Raw genomic sequence first — 14,370 nt, 5'->3', positions numbered from 1 at the left:
CACCCTAAATAGATATTAGAGAGTTAAAAAAGGCGCAGCGGAGCGGGCCCTGTCCAGCTAGTTGTTTATATTTCCTTTGGAGGTGGGGCGGACCCCCTAAATAATGATACCATATTCCTGTTGTTGAGTTATAATAAGCAAACCAAATTTCGCTTAAATCGCCCCACTCCGAAAACTGGCGTTTTTGAAAATTTGGGTAAGGGGAGGGTCCGCCCATTAAAGATTGCATGTTAGATTTACTTAATTCTCTTGGTTTGGTGGTAAATTAAAGTAGCCAAACCCTTTGCCACGAAAGTGGATACCAGATTAATACCCCCAAAAACCACAATTGAGCTACATAATGTTTTAGTCGGTATAAATGTGTGGTTTAGGGGGAGTTGAGGGGGACGTGGTAAGGCGTACCTAAAACATTTGACTATAAAACAGATATAAGATTTGAGCCTTTTTTTGCCACAGTCTACAAATACGTATTTTGGATCGGGCGGCCATCCACGCACTTAGCTCTGAAAAAATATCAGCATCGTGCTCTACTAAAATTCCTGTTATTTGAGCCCTAATTGCCGTTGCTTTTGGAAGATTTTATGGGCCTAAAAATTTTATATCCAATTTGTTTCTACTATCAAAAATGCAAATTTTGTCCATGAACATTCCACTAAGGAACAGGGGCAAACTTCTCACAAATAAATGAGTGCAGTCCGATTCAAGTTTAAGCTCAATGAGGGGCCTCCTTTTTATAGCCGAGTTCGAACAGCGTGCCGCAGTGCAACACCTCTTTGGAGAGAAGTTTTATATGACATAGTACCTCACAAATGTTGTCAGCATTAGGAGGGGAAAACCACCGCTGAAAATTTTTTCTGATGTTCTCGCCAGGATTCGAACCCAGGCGTTCAGCGTGATAGGTTGCCTATTATCAAAATACCTATTATTTGAGCGCCTTTTTACCATAATAGGCAAACATGACCAGTTTGAAGGGAGTTTAGAGGGTGGAACCTGAAATAATATCAGCATCGTGCTAGATCCCCATAATGCCAAGCATTTTGAAGGTGACGATGGCCACACTAATTGTTTTTTTTTTTGTACTGTTTATCGACTTTCAAAATCATATTTCAAAGCCACCACTTGGGATACCAAATTTTTAAAGATCCGCAGGTCCTCCTGTGTATATCCCAATTTGAGGGCAAAGAGTGTACTCTACTACCAAAGATCTTTTATTGCTGTCCTTTTCTATCCGGATCATATATTGTTTTTAGATTCTATTCACACCCACCACCATAGGATGGTGGTATACTAATCTAGTCATTCCGTTTATAACATCTCGAAATATTCGTGTAAGACCCCATAAGGTTAGGTTAGGTTGAATAGGTTGCCCACCAAAGATGAGTTCACTCGAAGGCTAGTTTGTCCCATTGTAGTACCCTAGAGAGAGAAAGGGGAAAGAAAAAAATTTGAGATCTTGTACTAGAGGTTTTACACGAATAAAAGAAAACGACAGGAGGAGTGGAGAACCCGACGGGGGGTTAAGAACTGCCCGTCCCTACGCAAGCACAGATCTACCTACGCCGGAGCTTGTGGCACCCCTCGTCAGAACCACCCTGTTCCCTCAACAAATCTCAGGAGACATACCAGAGGTACGTTTGCAAGTTCACCCAGATCACAGAAGAAACGGCTCCCCTGAAAGGAGAGCCTACTTCTCTGCAGACCCGGGCAGGAACACAGCAAGTGCTCAATAGTCTCCTCCACATCCTCTTCGAGCAAATTCCTACAGTAGTCATTGATCGTCTCGACGTTCTGAGTCGATCTAGCCAAGTCCGTCCGTCTATCGAAAACACGATAGCGGTCGAACGCGTAAATCTAGCCGCTTGAAATTTTGCACAGATGCTAAATATTGATGTGGGTCGTTGAGGATTGCAAATGAGTCATATCGGTTCAGATTTGGATATAGCATATAAACCGATTTACCTTCTTGAGCATTTACAAGCCGCAATTTTTGTCCGATTTGGCGGAAATTTTGCATTTAGTGTTCCATTACGACTTCCAATAATTGTGCCAAATACAGTTCAATTCGGGATATAACCTGATATAGCTCCCATATAAATCGATCCCCGATTTGACTTCTTGAGCCCTTACAAGCCTAAATTGTTGTCCAATTCGGCTGAAATTTTGCATGTGGTGTTTCGTTATGACTTCCAATAATTGTGCCTCGATGTGGTTTCTCGTTCAACCTTGTTCGGTTCCTAGGAACCGCTGGGTTTAATTTCAGTACAATATATTCTGAGTCGTCTTACATGACACTTTTGTGTTGCTTTTATTTGGTGAAGGGGGTTGCTCCCCCGACGCTAAGACATAAAAGACAACTTATTTGAGTCCTTTATTGGAGCGATCTACATGTGCTGCTGAATGGCAGGATGTGACCCAGATACTTGAATCCTTATATCCACATTAGATTTGAACTCTACTGTCATAGATGTTTCTTTTAATTCCCATATTATCCCTATTGAACTACACGTCCTATTGAAGGGTTTTCAGTGGGTGGGCCGGTCCCAGACTCTGTCCCAAATGTGTATACCATATTCGAAGTCAACCCCCAAAGACATTCATTTGACACAAATTTTGTGACGTTGGATATTCACGCCCGTTTTGGGAATTTTTGGGGTTGATCATAGAACATTTTGCCAATTCGATATAAAATTGATCTATGGCTAAAATTTATGGTTTTGATGAATTCTTAGTCGTCTATAAAAAAAATTGGCTATGGCTATTTGCTAATATCGTAAGAAACAAAAGCCGAAACTGATGTGTTTTAACATAAAATAAACTTTGTTCAGCTCATTGTATTTTTTTATAAGGCCTTTGTATCAATTAAAATGCGTTAGCACTTTACGAGTAGCCATAAAAACGGCCGATCTCAGTAAGCTATTAGTGTCACACACGAAAGTTATCAAATGGAAAAAAAGTAGCAAATAAACGACCATAGGGTGGCATAATGACGGGGGTCACTAAGGTTGAATGGATATGAAACAAGTACAAACAAAAATTGAAAAGTTGTCGTAAACAACAAAAGCAGCTATCAGGAGAAGAAACCCCAAATCACCCATTTGAATGCAGCCAAGACATCGTCAGATGCAAATACTCAAGTCAAGAGGTCTTAAAATGTTTAATGCTCTGTTAGCGCAACTTTTAGTGGTTCTGTGCAGGCGCATTGCTTTGGTGGCGTTGGTGGTGGTGATAGAGCTTTCGAAATGTTTCGATTGTTTACTTAGTGGGCCAGAGCACAAAATACACTCATTTTTTTTGGAATTGAGTGAAATCAAGTGGGAACCCATGGAGTGAAGAGAGTATGGCCTGAAGGCTAAAACCAGTGTTAAGCTGTAAGTTGACCCAGTCTATTGATTATCTACGTTGGCATTCTCTGTAAGAGCTGGTGTAGAGCTTTAGCAAGAGTGTCGAACTCTTAAAGTCGAAATCTGGTTTGTTGCAATCTCTTTGACACTCTGGGTCCATAAGAATGAGAAGGCTAAAACGCATACACTCACAACGGAGCTTCTGAAAGTTTAACAAACTCTTTTGGCACTCTGTCGATTAGATTGGACCATAAGCCATACTAATCTGCTCCTCTGCCCCCTGCAAGTCTGGCATTGGCGAACTGCAATTGAAGGGGGGGCTTAGGCTCTCTTCGACTGTCTGTGGTTTGCCTTGTATTTTGTATTTTGGGGCAGCAGAGCACCAAGTTGCATTTGGCCGCCGATAATTTTAATCAAAATGAGGGGGCAGAGGAAATGCGAGGTGTTGAGATTGCTGGGGCCAATGTGTGATGGTGATGGTGTGAGTATACCCCCATCAGCCTGTGGGCCGTTGTAAGCGCAATTTTTGGCCACTGCTAAATCGTTGGCAAAACCTATGTCTGCAGTCATTTGCTTATAGTTACTGAAAGCAGTAATAACGTAAAACTTAGCTACCACCGCTAACACCAAGTTGCTCCTGCCAAAATTTAAGCGTGTCGTGTTTGTGATTTTGGTAATTTCCAATACCACTAGATTTACGAAAAGAAGAAAAAAATGAAAACAAAAGAAAACCCCAATAAAAATACTGACAATGCCCAAGAAAGAAAAAAAAAAAACTTTTTTAAATCTTATTTTTAATGTTTTTCCATATTCTTTTTTTTCATTTTCTTTAGTGTTTGTAAAAGAAAACAAAAGCCAACAAGGAATTTACAAAAATTCAACTGCCTTATTGTGTATTGGCCTATTGCAAACCGACAGCAAATATAAGCTAAGAGCCAACTCGTGTTTGTTTTTGAAAGGAAATCACTTCGTTATTTGTAGCCAAAAACCCAAACCTTCTACTCCAACTCGATATGCAACCACTAAAATGCAGTTTAGGCCTAATGCTTGCCTTGGGCCTATTTCACATGAGCACAGCTATGCCAGGACGTTATTTACGGGCAGCCGATAATGATGCCGAGAGTCCCTTGGTTACGGTGGAATTTGCCGATGATGAAAACGATTTGAATCCCATAAATGAGGTATGTGCAACAAAATGTTATTTCCTGGTTTTGAGCCTAATGAGATTTGAAGAAAATCACAAAAAATATACACTTTCATGCTTGACTAACCAATGACATCATAGCCATTTGAAAAGAAAAAATTTTTAAAATATCCAAAAAAAAGTCATATTGATGCACAAGGGTGTAGTGAAATAAATTAAGCACGACACTAGAAATTGAATTGTTCATTGCCATTTCAATTACAAGACAAACCGGAAGTAGTACTCCAAAATTATCTCTTGGTATTAATTGTGTTCGTTTGTCATATTTTGTCTCTTTGACATATTCAAAAAGTTTGCTGGGTTATATATAATTATACAAAGAATTTGTCATAAGACTAACTATCACTGACTTGACACTTCTGGAGGATATACGAATGAACTTTCTCAACTAGGGTGATCAATAAACTGATCTATCAAACTATTGTGAAATGGGCTTTGGAATAAAGACCGCTTAAAGTGTTTGAAATTGGATAATCGGTTCACCGGTTATTTTTAAACGTGCACAAACCGTTTATCCGGTAATTACTTAATATGCATAAATCCTATGGAAGATCTTAACTGGATACTTTAGTAGTCGAAAGTATAGTAATGGAATATCAATTGCGCTAAGTATGGCAGAAATCGGTTCATAACCTTATATAGCTGTCATATAAACCGATCTGGGGTCTTGGCTTATTGAGCCCCTAGGGGGCGCAATTATTATCCGACTTTGCTGAAATTTTGTACAACGGCTTCTACCATAATCTTCAACATACATGTAAAATATGGTCTGAATCGGTCTATAGCCTGATACAGCTCCCATATAAACCGATCTCGCTAATTTACTAATTGAGCCCCTAAAGGACGCAATTCTTATTCGAATTGGCTGAAATTTTACACAATGACTTCTACTATGGTATTTAACATTCAAATCGATTATGGTCCGAATCGGACCATAACGTGAAATAGCATAGCAATTATTTTCTTTAATCCATTGTTGACATTAAAACAGATATCGGGAAAATAACTCGAAAAATGCGATCCATGGTGGAGGGTATATAAGATTCGGCCCGACCGGACTTAGCACGCTTTTACAGGATTTAAGATCAATTTTCTCCAAAAAAAATCTATGACATTTTCTCTAGAGTCAAAATTTTAATGAAGTTTTCAGTATTTACAACACCTTTAATAAAATTATCTCTAGAGAGCTAAAAATGTACCCCTATTAACTGAGTTTGTTTTTGAATAATTTTGGTCTCAAGAATCATGACCGATTTGGATAAAACTTGGCATGGATGTTGCAAGTCATAAGATAGGGCTTTGGGCCATATTTCAGCCAAATCTTCAGCTGAAGATGTCAAATCCGGGGATCGGTTGATATGATGGCAATATCTGCATATAGGCCGATTCGGCTCATACCTGGCCTGAATGTTGGAAGTCGTAACTCAAGTCCTCGTTCCAAATTTCAGCCAAATCTGATGAAAGTTGGGGATCTAAGGGCTCAATAAGGCCAATGCGGGGATCGGTTTATATGGCGGCTATATCGGTATATAGACCGGTTTGGATCATACTTGGCATGATTGTGGGAAGTCATAACTCATGTCTATTTTTTACATTTTAGTCAAATCGGATGAAAATTGAGGCTTCTAGGGGCTCAAGAAGTCAAATCCGGGGATCTGTTTATATGGGGGCTATATCTGTTTATAGACTGTTTGGGATCATACTAGGCATGACATTTGGAAATTATAACACAAGTCATTGTTCCAAATTTCAGCCAAACCGAATGAAAATTGGGTCTCAAAGGGCTGAAGAAGTCTAATCCGGGTATCAGTCTATAAGGGAACTGGTTGGGACTGGTATATATGGTTGCTATATCCAATTATAGACCGATGTGTGTCATATTCGTTACGAATGTCGAGAGGCCTAACGCAACTCACTGTGCCAAATTTCAGCGAAATCGGATAACAAATGCGCAAGACCTTACATCGGGAGATCGGCATATATGACAGCTATTTCCAAATATAGGCCGATTTGGGCCAATTAAACAGGGATGTCGATGACACCAACACATCTCACCTTACCAAATTTCAGAAATCGGGTAATGAAGGCAATTTTGGTAGGCCCAAGAACTTAATAGGGACATAGTCCGATTTTTCCCATATTCAGACTAAATGTTGAGAGGCCTAACGCAAGTGAGTGTACTGAATTTCTGCAAAATCAGATAGTAAATGTGACTTTAACGGGCCTTAAACTTTAAATCGGGAAATCGGTATATATGGCAGCTATATCAAAATATAAGCCGATCTGGGCCATGTTGAACATGGATGTCGAGGGGTTTAATATAACTCATTGCGCCACCTAGCGGCTCAAGAAATCAAAAACCGAGATCGGTTTCTATGGAAGTTATATCAAGTTATGAACTGATTTGGTCCATACTTCGCACAGTTGTTAAAAGTTGGAACAAAACGCTTCATGCTAAATTTCAGCCAAATCAGATAGTAATTGCGCCGTCTTAGGGCTCAAGAAATCAAGATCCCAGACCCCGGTTGATGGGGCAGCTATATCAGGTTATGGACCGATTTGAACCATACTTACCACAAACATTGGAAGTCATAACAAAACACCTCATGCAAAATTTCAGCCTAATCGGATAAAAAAATGCGCCTAAGATAGGTTTATATGGCAGCTATATAAAAACATGGACCGATATAGCCCATTTACAAGCCCAACCGACCTACACTTATAAGAAGTATATGTGCAAAATTTTAAGCGCTTACTTTACTAATTCGATAGCTAGCGTGCTTTCGACAGACAGACGGACACAGTTGGATCGACTCAAAATATCATGACAATCAAGAATATATATACTGTATGGGGTCTTGGACGAATATTTCGAGATGTTACAAGTGGAATGACCAAATTGGTTTGCCCCCATCCTATGGTGGAGGGCATAAAAATGTTTCACACAAAAAAGAAAAAAATCTATTTTGAATAGGTATCACTAGGTATCAGCTGAGTTGTTGCCTGTTATAGATCCTTCTTGTCATGGTTGTTAAAAGTCATATAAAAAAACCATGTGCGAAATTTAACCAACATCAAATCGAAAGATTGGTTTATATGGGAGTTACATACATATATCAGTCAATGGATCGAGTTTAAACATACTTTGCACGAATGTTGCCAGTCATAACAAAACTCTTTGTGCAAAATTTGTGAAGTTTAAACAGATAAATTGTTTTTTCCATATCGGGTCTCAGATCCCGTACAGACCGATCCGAAATTAGGTATTGAACCTCCGAAATTTGTGTTTAGTATGGCCAAGATCAGGTCCTATTTGAAGAAAGATCCCATGCCGATTAAAAGTATTGAGTCCAAAATTTATTTCCCGTTTTTACTGAAATTTCGAAAAATGATTGGATCCAAGTCATTCAATAATTGGATAAAGCTGCCGATTTTGAGATCTTGAGGCCCAAAAAAGGCGCATAATCCGGTTGTACGTGCCGAATTGACCAGACGGAGTCCTTCATCGGCATTGCCAGTCGCCAACACACTGCTACAACAACATCGATATTCACATCGGATATAATCGATCCATAATTGGATACTGCCCTTCACTTAATTTACGGTTATAAACCCATAGAACGCTTATTTTTTATACGATTTCGATGACCAGTGAATTGGATTAGACTTGAAATCAGTCAAGCTTTCAAATCGGATATTGTTTGAATATCCGTCAGTTTAAGGTCTTGGACCAATAGAAGGCACTTTTTGGATCCTTCGATTTAGCTTGCATCGGACCATAATAAATAAATATACCCATCTCCCATATTGGATTCGAAAATCGAAAATTTTTTATCAGACATTGACAAATTTTGGATAAAATTCGTATACATTCGTAGCGGTGGGCATCCAAAGATTAATTCTTATTGGTTTAATAAAAAAAAATTATTTTTTTTTATTGAATAAATTTCTTGAAATTTTTTGGGAGTTTTTTTTTTTTTAATAGACAGTCGCTTAAGAGTAACAAGTGTTTTTTTTTTGCAAAACAAAGATATAGTTTTATTTTATTTATTATGTTGCATAACTGCAATTGCTTGTTGGCCAAAAGCTTAAGAGAAGATATTGATCCAAATAAAAGTGAATGTCATGCAAATGGGAGCGCCATGTAGCTTGGGTGGTTTAATGCTTACTACTGGTCAAATCTCACCGAAACAAAAGAAGATCAAAGGCCAATACATACGGTAATAATAAACAAAAAGAGGTTGGTGCATATTGCGCAACAGCAAACAACAACCAAAAATTGCAAGTTCAAAATATTCAAATGAATTAATTTTTTCTTTGCAATTATCACCAGAGCAAACAATTTTTTAAGAGCTAAGTAAACTCAGTTTATGAATGAATAGCGGATTTTTTTATTGCATGTAATTCATAATTGGTGCTTAAGCATAACGTGCAAGAACATATGGATATGAGACAAAGAGTGGTCTAGTTCTGCAATAATGCATTTAACCTGGTCGAAATTAAAACACACCAATTTTTATATGATTCGTAGAAACATGTTTATCGAACATGAAAAAACATTAAGTTGCTTCCACAATGCACGGCCTTCAAACCAAAAAACATTTAAGATTATATAAAACTATAGTTAACCATTTTCTTCAATTTGGGCAAGAAGTCCATTTTGTAAAACAAAAACATATATAAACCGTAAGAATGGAGAGATATTGTGTCTATTCATCGTCACTTGAAAACCAAAAGTGGTTGGGAAATTTTGAAGTTTGGTTCTTAAGTCTTTTGTCTTTTAGAGTTCACTAGTTGTAAAGCTTTGTAATGGTGTCTATACTATTGAGAAATTAACCAACCAAAGTTATAATTAAAAAAATAGGAATAAAATTAATCGAGACAATCGAACCAATGAATACTCGCAAAAATTATGTAGTTGCCATATGTGACATAAACAAGTTAAAGCGCGTTTAAATCGACCGGGCCAAATCTTACATACCCTCCACCATGGATCTTTGAGCATTAACTCGAATTGGACAGCACTTATTGAAATGTATGAAGTTTGCCCTTGTTTCTTAATGGAATATTCATGGGCTAAATTGTATTTACATATATTGGGTTGCCCAAAAAGTAATTGCGGATTTTTCATATAGTCGGCGTTGTCAAATTTTTTCACAGCTTGTGACTCTGTAATTGCATTCTTTCTTCTGTCAGTTATCAGCTGTTACTTTTAGCTTGCTTTAGAAAAAAAGTGTAAAAAAAGTATATTTGATTAAAGTTCATTTTAAGTTTTATTAAAAATGCATTTACTTTATTTTAAAAAAATCCGCAATTACTTTTTGGGCAACCCAATATATAGGAAATACATTAAGTTGTACCGGTATGAACCTCACTTGTTATGACTATTTGAAGTCATAAAAAAAACAATGTTTAAAATTTCACCCAAATCGGATAATAACTGCAACCTCTAAAGACTTAACAAGTCAAATGGGGCGATCGGTTTATGTGAGAGCATCATCAAAATATTGACCGGTTTGGACCATACTTGACGCGGCTATTGGAAGTCAAAACAAAATATTACGTAAAAATTTCAACCAAATCGAGTAATAATTGCGTCTTTTAGAGTCTCAAGATCGATGTAAATGTCAACTAAATGAGTTTATCAAATGATTTAAACCAAACATGGCACAGACGTTTAAATCAAAAAGAGAATATCTCATGCAAAATTCAGCCAAATCGGATAAGAATTACGACCTCTATAGGCTCAAGAAGACAATATCCGAGATCGGTTTTATGGTAGCTATTAGATAACTGCAAAAGATTTGCGGCATTTTCTGATTTGCGGTATACTCATAAAATTGCGGTGTTAGTATCTATTCCCACCACAATTGATGTGGTGTTATGCTCAGCACACTGATATGAGTGGCGATCGTACTTGTACATTCATATTCATGCTTCGCGTACCACCGCAAACTCAGCATCTTTGAGAGTCTCAAGATCGATTTAAATGACAGCTATATCAGGTTATCAAATGATTTGAACCATACATGGCACAGATGTTAAAAGTTTAAACAGAACATCTCATGCAAAATTTAGCCAAATCGGATAAGAATTATGACCACTAGAGGCTCAAGAAGACAACATCCGAGATGGTAGCTATCAGATAATTGCAACCGATGGTATTTTCTGATTTGCGGTATACTCATAAAAATGCGGTGTTAGTATCTATTTCCACCACAATTGATGCGGTGTTATGCTCAGCACACTGATATGAGTGGCGATCGTATGAATACTTGTACATTCATATTCAAACTTCGCGTACCACCGCAAATTCAGCATCTTTAAGAGTCTCAAGATCGATTTAAATGACAGCTATATCAGGTTATCAAATGATTTGAACCATACATGGCACAGACGCGTAAATTTAAAACAGAACATCTCATGCTAAATTCAGCCAAATCGGATAAGAATTAGGACCTCTAGAGGTTCAAGAAGACAATAGCCGACATCGGTTTTATGGTAGCTATCAGATAACTGCAACCGATGGTATTTTCTGCGGCATACTCATAAAAATGCGGTGTTAATAAATATATATTCCCACCACAATTGATGCGGTGTTATGCACAGCACACTGATATGAGTGGCGATCGTATGAATACTTGTACATTCATATTCATGCTTCGCGTACCACCGCAAACACAGCATCAACACAACTCATTAACTAGATTCATATTTTGCGGAGTTGTTTTGCAACGAATAGAAATCCCATTTTATAACACAAATCTATTTAACCCTTAGTTAGGGTGAGGTGAGTTAGCTCAGAGGCCAGTTTGGCTCATTGTGATACCCGTTTTCAACATCGTCTTTGCCCACGGCTGTATTATGAGTGGATGCAGGAAGAGAATGAAAACACCGCATCATAGTTGCGGTGTTGTTTTTGCTAAGATGAGTAATCCTTTTTTTTTAAACATATATAATAACCCGGGGGTCTTATTTCTCTGCAGTTGGCATTTTCCGTCTTTTCTCCTTTCTTGTGTACAGTGATGCTGAGGTTCCAATCATTGGGTATTAGTTCTTCTAGACAGATCGCGCAGACAAGCTGGTGCTCGCTCTGCTCGTCCTTGTCTTCCGTCAGGGTCTGGGCACAAATAAGGCTGATGTTGAAAAAATTTGCTTTTATGCGGAGTGTGGCTAGCCTTTTATCCAACAGAGTAAAGCTGAAGATAAGGTGTTTCAGTCTCCGACTAACCACAAATCCACAACCAAATTCATGCCATGGCAGCTATGGTATAGTGCGTCACCATTTGGTGTTGTTGTGACGCCATTCCTGGTCCATCGCACTTCCTGCAAGGCGGTAATATCTGCCTTGTACTTCTTCAATACATCCGCCAATGCGTATACTTCACCTTCTCTATAAAGAGTCCGGACATTCCTGGTGCAGATCCGCAAATCATGACCCTTTTTTCGTTTTCCTGGGTCGTCAACGTTAGGGAAGTCCTTTCATACCATTCTTTTGTATCTCACAACAATTATTATAATTTTCCCGGGGCGGGTTACAGGCCCAGCCCCCCAACCGCTTGTGTTCTGTGGGATCGTACATGTATCCCTCGATGTCTGTCGTGGGTGGCTTAACCGATGCTCGACTCCAGCCGCCTCTAACCCGGGATCAGACGCTGATGTTTTATTTGAAGGTGTCAAAAACTCGCCTTGTCATCTCAAGCATCATTGGCACTCAGTTATTGAGTCAGTGCCACCTGAACCCTCACTGAGATTCCCCTCTCGAAATCGCTAAATGCGCGCATTTGCAACTATGAAAGCTTTCCACTAAATAAACATGTGGACGCATCCGGTAGCTTTCAGCTAAGCTTCCCCTGACAACGATGAATTCCCCACAAGTCAGAGCTCAAAATTCCAGCCTGTGTAGTGCTCATAGTTATCCCGTGTCGTCCGCCTTACTGGCCACATAAATCCTGATTGACACAGACAACTGCCTGAAAGACCATACACTCGTTCGGTAGTCTCAGAGACATCCAATCCCTGTCTCCAACTTGGAGCCCTCACTGAAGATCGGGGTATCATTCCCCCCAAACTTAGCATTCGCCCTCCATTCATCCCTAGCTGGAAAACGAATCCTGAATGTCCTAATCCCAATTGGTGCCGGTGGCAGAATGGAATAGAATTACGGCCGCACCTGTCCTCTTTCAGCATGGCGGAGTAGTTCCGAATATAGGCCTCAATGTGTTGCATATACAACATCGCTTTCAGACCTGCCTGCGGTGCCGATCTCTGTGCCCCTGTGATTCCAGGCCAGTCTCTGAACTTTCTCGGACTCCCTTGTACGAGTCTTCTTAACCATGCCACTCCACCAATGGCTGTATACATCCAATAAATCATGTTGGGGGTACCCCCCACTTTCTACTGAACATCTACGTACAGGAGTAAAAGGCCCTACGGTGTAAAAAACCCTACGGCTCCTTTCCTCCGTATTCCTCTCCCAGGATAGCTTCGAGTCCTCGACTCCTGGGTGCTTCGCCTCCTGCGACCGCTACAGGGTGATTCCGTCTAAATACGGAAGTCAGAACTCCGGTATCTTATATTTGCGAGTGAAGAGCTCCAGCTCCGTCTTCGTTGGGTTGGCCCCCAACCCATTTCTGGTGCCCATTGCGACAACCTCTTTAGTGACCTATCCATTATCTCGCTCATCGTGGACAGAATCTTGCCTCGTGCCAGCAGCAAGACTCACAGTGGGAGAGAATCGAAAATAATTATCAAAAAATATGACGTGAGAGAACGGGTAGAGATGCCTCTTTGAAAATTGAAATAGTTAGAGCTGAAGTGTTAGCGAGATAATTTGCAAAATTTCAAGGCCTTATATATCTTTATCGGTTCTCAAATGGTATATTTTTTACAGTTTTTTTTTTGATATTCTTCCACTGTGCCACGACGTTCGCACAAGCGATTATCTTAATATTATCTCCTCCGGGATCCAATAGGATTTCATTCATCATGAGGTTCCACAGATTTGGCGAGAACACCCCACCCTCAGTTGCTCTTGTCACCCACCTTCTGAACACACTATCCCCCATTCATATTCTTGACATTTAACCTTTAGACGCCTTCCAATTTCATACATCCCATAAATACGCCCTTCATACAGCATTTTATATGGAGTTCAACACGCAGGGGTACAAAAGTACCAATGGAGTGGTTAGGAGAATAGTTTTTTATTCAGAAAACCCTTTCGCGAACAACTTCATTAATACCCAGGAAAATAAATTGGAAGTAATTCTAGAAGAGCAGCATGTTGTTGAGAACATCAGAAAATATTTATCAACGGTGGTTGTCCCCTACTAATACTGGCGACATTTGTGAGGTACTTTGCCATGTCAAAACTTCTTCCTAAAGAGGTGACGCTCTGCGGCATGTCGTTCGGCTATATCTTTGGTTGAGTGCTATTTGTTCTAAAGGGGGTTTGCCATTCTCTTGCATTTTTGGTTGTTTTTCCTTTTAAAGTTTCTATGCTACATTTTTCCTACGGGGATTTTGCGTTGCGTTTTTATACTGGATTTCAAGATCTTATATAAATCGTATTTCGTAAAGCAATATAAAAAACATTGAAAATATTAAAAAAAGGGAATAAAATTCACTGAAAAGGATATAGAAAAACTGTTGCATTTGTTGGTTAGAATCACCACATTTGGTCAGTTCGGAGTACATCGAGGTTCACATCAGGTTATCATAAAGTTTCAGCTCTTCAAATTTACCACTGTGTATTTTATAAGAAGTATAATAAGCAATGTTAAAAATGCACTAACGGTGTGGTTGTTTGGGCCACCCATTTGC

The 14,370-nt window shown here is 39.1% G+C and overlaps 1 protein-coding gene across 3 annotated transcripts in view; it reads left to right on the top strand.

The window, feature by feature from the left end:
• Positions 1 to 14,370, top strand: part of LOC106089809 (uncharacterized) — a 71,701-nt gene that overhangs the window by 35,841 nt on the left and 21,490 nt on the right. For 2 of the 3 annotated variants that reach the window (XM_059368201.1, XM_013255800.2), the window contains exons 1-2: positions 3,926 to 4,014; positions 4,175 to 4,522. In XM_059368201.1, the coding sequence (XP_059224184.1) occupies positions 4,355 to 4,522 (168 nt within the window). In that variant the 5' untranslated portion in view covers positions 3,926 to 4,014; positions 4,175 to 4,354. Of the gene's footprint in view, positions 1 to 3,925; positions 4,015 to 4,174; positions 4,523 to 14,370 lie in introns of those variants that run through there. The other variant, XM_059368200.1, reaches the window with a different exon arrangement.

The sequence above is a fragment of the Stomoxys calcitrans genome, chromosome 4 (assembly GCF_963082655.1).
Source record: "Stomoxys calcitrans chromosome 4, idStoCalc2.1, whole genome shotgun sequence".
NCBI lineage: Eukaryota > Metazoa > Arthropoda > Insecta > Diptera > Muscidae > Stomoxys > Stomoxys calcitrans.
Note: the sequence above shows the minus strand (reverse complement) of the source record. Positions and strands in the feature narration are given on the sequence as shown.